General features: G+C 41.5%; 1 protein-coding gene across 1 annotated transcript in view; it reads left to right on the forward strand.

Moving 5' to 3' along the window:
- The window catches only part of grik5 (glutamate receptor, ionotropic, kainate 5), a gene marked incomplete at both ends in the record, with an annotated part of 29,247 nt that overhangs the window by 3,530 nt on the left and 13,018 nt on the right, over nt 1-12,699 (forward strand). The window contains 6 exons of the mRNA XM_080039613.1: nt 5,393-5,571; nt 6,344-6,397; nt 7,248-7,406; nt 7,791-7,943; nt 9,796-9,900; nt 12,483-12,590. Of these exons, the coding sequence (XP_079895739.1) occupies nt 5,393-5,571; nt 6,344-6,397; nt 7,248-7,406; nt 7,791-7,943; nt 9,796-9,900; nt 12,483-12,590 (758 nt within the window). The remainder of the gene's footprint in view (nt 1-5,392; nt 5,572-6,343; nt 6,398-7,247; nt 7,407-7,790; nt 7,944-9,795; nt 9,901-12,482; nt 12,591-12,699) is intronic.

Here is a 12,699-nt window from a genome sequence, read left to right on the forward strand (position 1 = left end):
AAATTCACACCGTTTGGGCGCAGATGACTGTTTTGTGCTGTTGGACAGTAACTTTGACAGTCTGGTCACACAGTTCTCTGTGTTGTGCGAGTTCAGAACATGGCTCACACTGCGGCCCTCCTATTTATTACTCATGCTCTGGCACACTGTGTCTTATCCACCTCGGAGGGCAGTTTGGCCAAACCAATTTAATAAATATTCATGTTGGAAATGCTTTCCAGTGTTGGAAGAAGTTAGGGGACATTTGATTTAACTTGCCAGGCACTCAAAGAGCTTTTACATCACAGGGGGATTCGGGGCTTAGTCACTACCCCTCTTTATTTTCATTTGAAACAATGCTTTATTGATTTATCAAGCATTGCCCTATCGAGGGAATCGCAGGCATTACAATGTTCAGTTGGATGGTGGCAGTAGTATTCAGACAAAGCTTTGTGAATGCATGACAAAATACACTGTTGTATAAGGTTGAAAAAATCATACTGAATAATTGCCTGTTTTTTTGAGTGAAACCGAGCTGGTACGAGTTGTTTTGCAGTGGTTTTTGCTCACACCAGCCAACAAAAAAAATGAAGGACAATTAGATAAAGACTAAGTGGGACCATTGACATCTTTGAGTGAACACTTTGCATAGAAGTGCGAAAAGGGTAGATTTAGGCAAAAACTAAATGTTGTGACATTATGAAAGAATCTATTCAATCATAGAGATGTTTTCATCATTTCCCTAGCAGTTAACCAGGCTTCCTGTGGTTTCCTACGCTAAAATTCCTCGTGGGCTTGTCATTTCCTTGAACTAAAAGAGCTTTGAAATGGCATCAGACATCTTTCTTGCAGTTTTGATCATCAGTTGAATGGGTAGATAAGAGCCTTGTCTTTCACCCAGCTCTTTACTCTCACAGGATTTAGAGGCAACAGACAGGCAGATAGTTATCGTCCGGGGCCAAGAGATGCATCTGGTAGAGAGACAGGGGTGCGTGTGTGTAATATATTTGGCTTGAAGGTGATCTATACAAGGTTATCACACTCACAGACCCTGACCCACTTGGCTGCGCTATCTATCGCCATGGAACTGGTTGCCATGGCTGCAGAATAGGTGCTAACCGCCACTCAACAAGCTTGTTCCACACTCAGAACGACTGTGTGAGTGTGTGGCACGGTATGTGTGTGTACAATAAATGTTTTTCCACGGTTTGTTCACTTTCTCTGTGTGTGTGCTTGTGTTTGAGTGCCAGTGAATGCACGTTGTGTGAGTGTGTGTGTGTGTGTGTGTGCTTCTTTGTGTGTATTGCTGAGTGTACTGTATGTATGTACACATGAGTGGGTTTTGGGGTACTTGCTCTGCTGTGGCGCTTCAGCAGTTCAACATTAGACAATGTTTACCACCAGCGCCCTTGTTTTATTCATATTGTTTACCCCAGCGTAGGGTGGTGTGTTCAAGTCAAGTAGACATTCTCTCTTCTTCGTCAGTGAGGCGAGTAATGTGCAAAGTCACACATTTCATTGACACCCACCATGCATGCATTCCTTCTTTCAGCAATGTATTCAGAAGCTGGTCATTTTTGCAACAGTGTGCTAGATAATTAATCCCATGCTCCCCTCTTTAGCCCGTGTAAGCGGCAGTCCATAGATATTCTGTTAAACAAGAGTAATTCAGAGATTTTGGGTCATTTCCGACGTATCTTTCTCTCGCTCTACCTGGGTCACACAAGGAGCTATCTGAGCCTAATTCCATTATGCAGTTTTCATGAGATGGATGAGGTTAAGGACAGCGAGAGGGAGAGTATAAGTGCAAGGAGGAGGAGACGGTGGTGGCGTAAGAGCAAGATAGATAAAGACAGAGAGAGGTAACTAGAGCACGGGTCTCGACGAGAGAGACAGAGAGGTTACAGCTAATGTGAGAGAGAATATGTGAAAGAAGGAGGCTGAGAGAGGGGAAGAGAAGAAGCTATAAAGTGCATTGATTTTTACCCCTCCTTCCTCAAACTAATTAAAGTTTTGGCCTGGTTCAGTGATTACCCCACTGCTTACCGAGGCTTTCTCCTGCTGAAGGGCTCTGAATGCTACCTCTTCCCTCCCTCTCTCATCCCTCTCCCCCTTCCCCTCTGTCCCCCAGATGCCTGCCCCACCACTTATTTACATAGCTAGGGGTTCTTTACTATGGAATTACAATTAGGAACCAGCAGACTTTGGCTCATTCCACGCACTATGTCAAGTGAGTCTCTTGACTGCCATAGGTAATACTCATCTTCAAGAGGAATTCACTTTAAGTGGTTGAATTGTCTCAAGTATGTGTTTCAGTCTTGATGCTCCTGCAGTTCAGCCCCTTTTTCCAACTATCTTTTTGCTTTGCATAATGCTTGCATCTCCAGTTTTGCTATTGCATTTTAAGGTTTCGGGGGTTTTGAACACATAGGGCCAGATCCACAAAAGGATTGGGCTGCTTTTGCTAAACCGGTGCAAATGAGAGAAAAACATAGCTTCCTATCCACAGAGCATGTGCAAACTGCTCTCAAATTACCCTGCCGAGCAGACAGTACCTGGGTGCATCTGTCCCATTTGCATGTATTTACTGTTCAAAAAAGCACTTTTGAGAGCCTCTACCCCAATTCTGTGCACTTTGTACAATGACAATAAAGAGATTTTGATTCAAACAAAAAAGACAATGCGGGCCGGAGGTGGGGGTTGAATAGTTGAAGGGGTGTCAGCAAGGGCATGGTTTGGCACGTATGTATGTGGGGGACAGGAGAGTGACATTTAACATCAATAGACTCTAAGTAATATGTATTTCTTCAATGAATGATCCCAATTAAACAAATGCAGAAAAACATTAATTAAAGACTCAAAAAAAGACAGCTGGGTCTAGTCCTTTGCTCTGACCCCCAGACAATAGCTGGCTCTAAGGGTCCTTTGTTCTGACCCCCAGACTGTGTTTAATCTAACTGGTTCTATCTGTCATTTGAATGTTAATTATTGAATATGAATTATATGTTGTATTTGATCAGAGTGACTTTCAAGTGTTTAGAAAAGATTTTTGCTTAATTGACCAAACCCCATTATTCTGTTACTAGTCCGACATTAGTTTTGGAATATATGGTTTTCAAGCTAATTGTCAGAATTCTAACTGTGGTGTTATGGTAGTTTTAGAGTGGAAAAAGTACCCTCTTGATTTCTCTGGTCTGTCTCAGTTTACCCCAAAGCTGGGGTAAAGTGAGACACAAGACAACTTTTTTTAAACAATCATATTTTCACTGCCATCCGTCCTGAAAAAATTCTGATAATGTCAATTGCTAGGAAACATCCTGAATTAATGGGAAATTTGTACATTGTACTGATAAATCATTTTAGCTCGCATAGAGGGGAGCAAATGTAAAAAGTGTCTCACATTGCCCGTTCTCCCCTACTCCCTTTCTCTCTCTCTCTCTCTCTCTCTCTCTCTCTCTCTCTCTCTCTGTCTCTCTCTCTCTCTCTTCAAAGTTTGTGAACTTTAAATTATATTAAATTGATATCATGTTGGAAATCTACAGACAGGGGGGAAGTGGGTTTTGTACTTACTGTATTAAGGATTTCCAAAAAGAAAAAAAGAAAAAGAAAAAAAACACTTGTGATCTGAGCCCAGGATTATTCAATAGGTGCTGCTTTAAACATGTGATTTGTGTGTAACATCCGACCTGTGTGGATGTGAAGCAGATTAAAGAATATTTATCACAATTAAATCCTGGCCGATGGTCTTAATGAAGCATCCACGGCCCCGTGCATTAAGGCGTAAAAGTGCACAATAACGGTCCTGCATGGGAAGAAATCCTCTCACTCATGTCAACGCAAAACGAGGGCAAACTGCGTCCAGGTGCCAAACTTTGGGGCCGTGTTAGCGCTGGCATATACCTAGTGCAAATTCCTTTTTCGATACAGTGCTAAAATGGAGCAGTTTGCGAACGCTATTTCACTGCAAATCATGGAGCTATTAGTGCCCGCGATCCATTCTTAGTGGATCTGGCCCTTACTGTTTTATTCACATACATTACTAAACTAAAAAAGCAATAATTGATGGATGAGACTACAGACACAAAGTGAATTACAAAGCACTCATACTTATTCCAAAGCTGTACAAGCCTCTAAATGTTGTATTCCATCAATAGAAGTGTTTTGATGTTTTGAACTAAAACATGTCCAGGAATATTAGAGCTTTGTTCTAAGACTCTGAGTCACAAGCACTTAAAGTTTTATTGTACCGTGCTGCAGTACTAGCACATGGCTAAAATATCATTAGGTCTTTTTATACCATTGAGAGTTGATGTAAACACTTATTCCCTTCCCTCCCCTTTATAAGACATGTGGGGGGTCAATAATGTATTGACAATATGCTTATTTTTTTGTCATAAACTTAAATCCCTTTAACTCAATGGTAATACAAATCAAGCCCCACAAAGTGTTGCGCTGCATCTCATCACATACAGCTGTGACCTATAATATATATAGCAAGTAAATCACTCAGCAGAGTACATTGTGCCCTCCATTAGTTGTGTCATACAGTGATGTTGGGTCTGTTGACCACACGCGCCTATATGTTTACAGCCAATAATGTATGAACAATTACAATCAGTCCCCTCTTTGAGGCACGCAAAAGCCATGGTACACTGAGTAAAGAATGAGACATTTTGTGTCTGGTAGTCTGGTACCAACGAAAAAAACTACAATATTTTGTAGAAAAATTCATACCAGAGACACTAATTAATATTCAAAACAAAATATTTGTAAGGGGGGAGGGGATCTTACATTTTTTGGAGGGGCTCATCCAAATATTTTTTGAACCATTAGGCTGTCTATATGAGTTCTATTGAAGAGGTAGTGGAAAATCTGTCTATGTGTAAATGAATGTTGTCAAGTAGATTCAAATAATGCAGAGGAATTACGATATATTGCTCCTGTGCCTCACTGTGTTACGGGCAAAATGCGTTTCTTTACTTTGTATAATGTCTTTTATAAATGGCCTCTCTATCTGCAGCACAAACCGAGCAGTTGTTCCCTGGCCGTTAACGTAACTCTTCTTCAACTAATAACATCTGTCAAGTTCATTTTGAGATATTCTTCTGTCTAAAAGACAAACAAACCTATGGAACGGAATACAGTAATCATATTATATAATATATAAATAAATCCCACTGAGAGAAACAGGGAATGCTTTTTCGAGACTCCATATAATGTTTCATTTCTTGGATGATTTAGACAAACCATCAATCACGCTTTGCAAAGATGACACAAATATATGGCCATCTGAGGTTTAATCAAGATTTTCCAGAGGTCCAGCCGAGCTTACATTTTGGAAATATGAGTTGAGTCTACTGATGCAAACATTGATATTCGGCTTGGCTCGGCTCTGCTTTGGCTCTGCCCTCAGGCCTGCTGAGATTGGAGGAACTGGTCCGCCGCTTTCTCATCTCTCGGGAGACGCTGTCAATCAGGATGCTGGATGACAACCTGGACCCTACCCCACTGCTCAAGGAGATCCGCGACGACAAAGTGGCCACCATCATCATTGACGCCAATGCCTCCATCTCCTATCTCATCCTCAAGAAGGTCAGCTCTCAGACATCAGTGCATTCCCCAGAGACACCCACACTGTGCAGGATATGAAGTGACTCCTGTATACAGTACACACACAGTCACAACAGGGGGATTTTGTGCTTTTCTCTTTAATGTAACCCATTTGGGAAATTCAGGTTACAGACATGACAGGCACGCAGAGCTTACCATCTTACCATAATAAAACAACTCTCTCCAAGGCCCTCAGGCTACACTTTTGTTGCCGTAGCGGAATTAACATGTATTTCTTACCTTCTCTGCCCTCTGCATAGCTGCATAGGGAATACAATTCGTGTCTGCCAGCAACCATCTCTTACATTCTTCAGAGAGTATTTGACAAAAAGAACATTTTGGTGCGGTGCCGTGCAGACGTAACCAAGGCTTGTTCTGATTCATAGTACGATTCTGTAATGCCGATAGCCAGCGCTGTGAGTCACACATTTGAATGCGTATCGGATGCTTTTGCCGGGCACATCGCAGTGGCTGTCCGCCCGGGGCGAAGTGTCCTATGTGTTAGCCTGATGATGTAAAAGTAACGTATGCTCCTATACCCCCAATGCTCTCTACTGCTGTGTCCCCCGACTGTCTCCTTTGCTCTCTCTGCCTCTCAAGGACTCTCCTCTTTTGCCCCTCTCCCCCTCCCTCTGCCTCCATCAACCTTTCAACATGTTCCCTTGTTCTCTCCCTCTTCCTCATTCCGCATCCCACCTGCCTCTCTATTGCTTTTTCATTTCACTCACTCTCTCTCTTCCTCTTTGTCCTACAGGCGTCAGAGTTGGGGATGACATCAGCGTTTTACAAGTACATCCTCACCACCATGGTAAGGGCTTGCCAATCCTGCTCTTTTATTCTGTCATCTGTTCCCTCCATTTCCACTTGTTCCTCTCCGGTGCGCCTCCTCTTTTGTCCCTCTATACGAGCGAGCGAGGGTGCTAAGGGCGGAGAAAGTGTTACATAAAGGGAAGAAGAGAGAGGTGACAGAGGGAGAAAAGAGAGAGGAGATGAAAGATAGGGAGAAAGACAGAGAGAGAGAGAGAAATAAAGAGAGTGAAAGATCTGAGCCTTGAACATACTATACAAAGATGTGGAAGTGAAGAGGAGGCTGTCAGAAATTACTGAAGAAAAAAGCTGTCCGAGTTGAAGGTGATGACAGTCGTGATGTGCCCTTTTTCTTTTGCCAGCCGCCACCTTTTCCACGCTTCCGGTGTTTTCATCTGCCTCTTTTGATATACTCCCCACCCCATCTACACATTTGAATTATTGTGTCACTTTATGCTCTGCGCCTGATTTTTTGTTGTTGATTTCCCCCCCCTCCCTCCCCTCTCCTCCCTCTGTACATGATGTGCTCCTGTGCTTTAGACGCCACTTCTTGTGTGTGTATGCTGAAAAGCTACAAGAGTCCTTTCCATCAACCTCTTTGTATAACTATTTTCCCCATTTTCCCCTAGCCATCTATAACCTTATTTTCCACTCCATCAGAGATTAGATGTTGTTATTCCCCCGTAGCCTCTCTTTTTCTTTATCACTCTCTCCTTTGCACAGTGTTTTTCAAGATTTGATACACTGTCAACATTGTCACTCTCTTGAAATTGTCTCCCTCTCTCTCTCTCTCTCTCTGTCTCTCTCTCTCTGTAAACACCCTCCCTGCTCCACCTCCTGTTTTTTTCTAGGATTTCCCTCTGCTGAGACTGGATGACATAGTGGACGATCAGTCCAACATTGTGGGTTTCTCCATGTTTAACACGACCCATCCCTTCTATTTGGAGTTCATCAGGAGCCTCAACCTCTCCTGGAGGGAGGGCTGTGACCTAACGTACCCCGGTCCCGCGGTCAGTCTCACAGACACCCAAGTAGCCTATTCATGCATGTGCACATTTAGGCATATAGTCTCCAAAGCTTTGTTTCAACGCCACGGGAAAAACACTGAGCTACTTTGTTCCCTACACTGATTCACGGAGCAGTTACAGAGATCCAGCTAGTCGTTTGCTTGTAGTTAATGGGTATTGATGTATCCATCTGTGTATCCTCCCCACTGGTTTACTCATACCTCACATCTCTTCTCTCTCTCTCTCCCTGTTAACCATTCAACCTCTCTCCTCATTGTATCGACTCCCTTGACTCCTTCCTTGTACCTCCTCCCTCCCTCCCCGCCTGCCTGCCCCCCCCCCCCCCCCAACCATATCTCTGTGTGTCTCCTCTCTCCCGTTCCACAGCTCTCGTCAGCGCTGATGTTTGACGCGGTGCACGTGGTGGTGGGGGCGGTGAGGGAATTGAACCGCAGTCAGGAAATCGGAGTGAAGCCACTCAGCTGCACCTCACCTCAGATCTGGCAACACGGGACCAGTCTTATGAACTACCTGCGCATGGTAAACGTTTGATCAACCCCGAATGTGTGCAGATTGTATTGTAAAATCGCCTGATGATTGTATGCCTGCTCATACACATGCACATGCACAAGTATACATCATGAGGAACATTCATTGTAGCGTCAATCCACTTTAACCTCCATGTGTTATCATCATAGTCTATGTGTTTCTTTTTTTACGCCAGCAAAATGTGTTGGGCTGCGATGAACAATTATTTACATTATCAATTAAACTGATGCTTATTTTTTGATTAATCTATCAAATATTGAGGCAATTATGTGTCAGAAATGTGTTGGGATGTTATATATACTAATAGTATTTCCCAAAGCCTAAGGGGACCTCTTTAAATTAAAACTGAAATGATAGCTTGATTAATTGATGAATCTTTCAACATGAATTGGCCTCTTTTTTTATAACTAATTACTTGCTTCAGTCATTTTTCAAACATAAATGCCTAAAAAACGGTCTGCTTTCAGACTCTACAATGGGAGGAATTGCTGCTTTCATTAAATACATAGTAGACTCAATATTTGTGTTTTGGGCAGTCGTTTGGAAAACACAAAGCATTTGAAAATTGCACCTTGGTCTCAAGGAAATTGTGATGGGTATGTTTCAATCTTTTCTTATACTAAACAATGAATTGATACATTTGTATATTAATATAATTCCTACAGTCCTAGTTCAGCCTTGAACCCCAAATACTTTCAATTCATAATGATTCAGTACAAAACACAGAAAAGCAGAAATCGTCACACTTGAGATTGCACATCTTATTACAGCATTATTGCAAGGAAAATTAAACAAGCTGTTATCATTAATCTGAAGTGTGGTTGATTGATTTTTCTTATTATTGATCAATGGCTTCAGTGCGACTACATTCTATATCATCCTCATTTCATGTCGCATGTAACCTGTTGTCTCTTGTTACTCTTTGTCATCTCCCATCTCTGCTGTGTCTCTGCTGTCGCCGACCAGTTGTCAAGGCAGCCATGAGCCCCTGTCTCTCATTGCCTCCTCCCCCACCGGTCCGACATCTGCCTTTGTTAGTCTACATCATGGTGTGCTCCATCTTCAGCATCATACATCTCGCTAAGTGTGCCAGCAGCTGCTTTGTGGAGAGGCAGAGCTGAGCTGAGCTGAGCTGAGCTGAGCTGTGAGGTGCAGGTCTGAGTCTTATTGGGAAGCTGTTGACTCTTTTTGTTGCTGCTCTGTCTGAGCCTCTCTCTCTCAGTCAGTCACTTTAGTTGATCCAAAACTGATCATCCGTGTCAGGTCCATCCTCTGTCTCTCTGGCTCTCGTTTTTTTTCTTTCACCCTCTCCTTCCTCCCTATCACTGAGGAGATAGTGACTGTTTGCCTAATCATGTATAGTTTAGTTTTAGTTTATTCACAAGTAATCATCATATCATTGAGAAATAATTTCATGATACACTTTACGGCAATGCAGGACCGGTAAAATTGGGAACCCTAAATAAGCTACTAAACTCTTTTTTGGAGGGGGCCCAACATTGAACATTTAGCCCAATACAGACAAATACTACACATACAGACGACCCCAGTATATATCCAAGTAGATTACATAATGAACGGTCATTAATCATATGTTAACAGCAGTTTTTCCTTCAGATTCTTCTTGAAAATGGCGATAGAAAGCAACAGTTTCAAGCTTGTTCCATGATTATCATGATGGATAATGGGTAGAAAAAGAGGTTTGTTTTGTATAGAAGACTGTTTGCGTGCATCTATGGCATAGTTTCAACCTCCTATTTCCCTCATTTTATTATTGTTCCTTCCTACTTCCTTTTCCCTTCCTCTCTCTTCCTCATCTCACTGTCTTCGTCTGCGCTACCAGGTGGAGTACGACGGTCTGACAGGTCGTGTGGAGTTCAACAGCAAAGGTCAGAGGACCAACTATACCCTGCGGATCCTGGAGAAACACAGAGGAGGCCACAAAGAGGTCAGGAGTCACCTGTTATTATGCAGAAAACTAGGTCACTTTGCCGTTAGGCTTTGGGCTTCTTACAGGTCACCTGTCTGATTTCACAGAGTCCAGGAAGGCGTTAAACAGTGAAGTCAGCCTTGTCCCAGGCTCCCCTGATTGGAGCCAAATGTCTTTACTTTGTGGAATTGGTTTGATGCGTTTCACCTGACAGCAATGTAGTGTAACCTGCCATCAGACAGCGAGATGACATACATATATTGTATCTAAAGGCTTCTGGGATACATTAGCTGCCTAAATAGAACATGAATGGAATTTTCCAAGTCATTGAATAGTTGTTAAGTTTTAAAGCAGGTCTTCGGCATCCAATACAGGATTGTATAAGTATTATATATTTCAGTCCTATTAATGTGTTTTGATGTTTTTGTAGTCCCAGTCCAAGTGTTCTATTTTTTTTACTCGATCTGTTTAGTTTTTTTCAGTCACAGCTGGATGTTGAATAGATGTTTTCTGAATATGAAAACATTTTATTAATGCTTGGTTTATTTTATTTTCAAGCAATGACATTCATTTCTAGGAATTTGTGTTTGTTATTAGCCTCAAGCTCAGTACAGAGTGGATGTGCAGATAGGACTACATCTCTGCTCATCCTATATGTATACCGTATATAATACTTGTATGGAGTTTATTTTTTATTATTGTCTGAATTTGCTCAGGCTATCTTTTGATCAGATCGTGTTTTTTTTTAAAGCTTTTTCTTCCTTGATTCAACTGGATCACGTCTCACAGTTCACATAGACTTTACTTGAACACGCAACAATTCTAAAACAATGCTATGTTGATATATAAAAAAATTAATCAAATATACCTGCACTATTTTAGCAACACCCTGCAGTTCTTATATATTGTGATTGTACATGGGCTACAGCATTTGACAGGATAACAATATCTACCTCCCACTATCTACCACCTTCAAGTGTAATTTTTTCGTGACAAACTTGGCATACAATCACGTTTTGTAGTTTTACAAAATTCTCATGTGTACAGACAAATTTAGATAAGAAGCTACTACGTGTTATACGTGTGACTATTTTCACTTTACTGGCCATGTGTGGCATTTAAAGGATAGTCACAACTAATGAAACATATTACAGTAAGTGAAAATCATAAAGTTTGCCAGCTTACTTAGTAATTTCAGTTAAAAAGCACTACCTATTTGAATGGAGAAAAAGTGGGACTGGAGCACACTAAATAATTTGCCTTTAATTGTTTCTTGCTAACATTAGTCACCATTAGCTTCTGGTCATACACAGACCAATTACGCCTGTAGCAGCAAAACCCCTTAGCGTATTGAAGAGACGAGAGTGCTTCATTGCTCAAGATTTAAGCCTTTTATTTATAAGAGGAATCATGTGCTATCTTTTTTTTTTTTTTTTTTTCATTAATTTTCCTGGACCATATTGTCTCTGTTAGTCTGGGAATTTGATGTGTTTGATGTACTATATCCAAGCCACACAAATCTATTCTAGGAAGTTGGACAATGTAGCAAGCCAAAATAACATTTAGTCAGATAATATAAGATGTGTTTAGGAACGTTTTGGTGAATTGGTCTGTCAATGCAGAATCAGTGAGCATTAGAAGGACAGGCGAGAGAAGATTTTCGCCGCATTTCAAAGTCAAGATTAAATGAAGCATAAACCAAGCCATCACTGTAGATCCAGACTGAGGGAATTATGATGCAGTTCATTGGCTGGAGGTGACTCTTTCATGACTTCACCTTCCCTTATGTCTTGCCTTGCTCTACAATAGGCCAGATGCCTCCTATGCAAACGCTAAATGCCATCTGATAACCATACCTAAATCTAGCCTTCAATTTAGCAGAAGAATTAGGTTGTGATAATTAACACTTTAACTCTGCCCACCTCTCTGAACAGCAGCACCCACACTGTAGGAAGACACTGTACAAAGAAAATACCATTTTTAAATGTCAGGGAAGGATGAACAGTGTCATAGAAACACTGGGAATCTGAGGAGTCGTTACCTCTCTGACCTTCTGAAAGATGTACAATAATGTCTCCCATAGAAATGCCTTTTCAAGCTGCGTTTCCACCCTTGCACAGACATTGGTGAGGTCATGATCACACACTTACGTACCTAAGTGACTTTACTGTCTCATAAAATGGAACTATGTGAGCTGTTTTTCACGTATTTTAAGAAAGGTGTTAGTGCCAATGAAACTTCTCTCTTGTCCCAGCTCACTGTTTGTAAACAGCAGTTTTTGTTTTTATTTTATACACAGTCTATATATACAGTATATGTATTTTTTTTTACAGTGAATAGAACTGAAGGTATGTGTATAGCTCCAATGGGGGCTATTAAATAAATGTCTATATACAGTAAAAAAATAATAAAATGCAGCGCTACTCTATAAAATAGACAAATAGTGTTAACACACTCACTGAAATACTTAAATGCTATGGATGGTGTGTTGCCGCTCACCACAGTGCAATGGTTTTCAGCAGTGAAGTAAGAGCTTAACGGTGCATTATTAATCCCACAATAGTAATTGATTTTTTTTTTTTTGCTTTCTTCTCTGTTAGATCGGGATCTGGTACTCCAACAACACTCTGGCAATGAACTCTACCAGTCTGGATATTAATGTGTCAGAGACGCTGGCTAACAAGACACTCATTGTCACTACCATACTGGTAAGGTCACGGTTACCTTCTGGAACACTTAGCTGGTGAGGTCAGAGTTGTTTTTGTGGTGCTGTGCAGGCTGTGCCGCAGCTCATGCTGTGTTTTGCTCCGTTTTTCT

This window comes from Ammodytes marinus (genome assembly GCF_949987685.1).
Source record: "Ammodytes marinus genome assembly, chromosome: 13".
In the NCBI taxonomy this organism is placed as follows: Eukaryota; Metazoa; Chordata; class Actinopteri; order Uranoscopiformes; family Ammodytidae; genus Ammodytes; species Ammodytes marinus.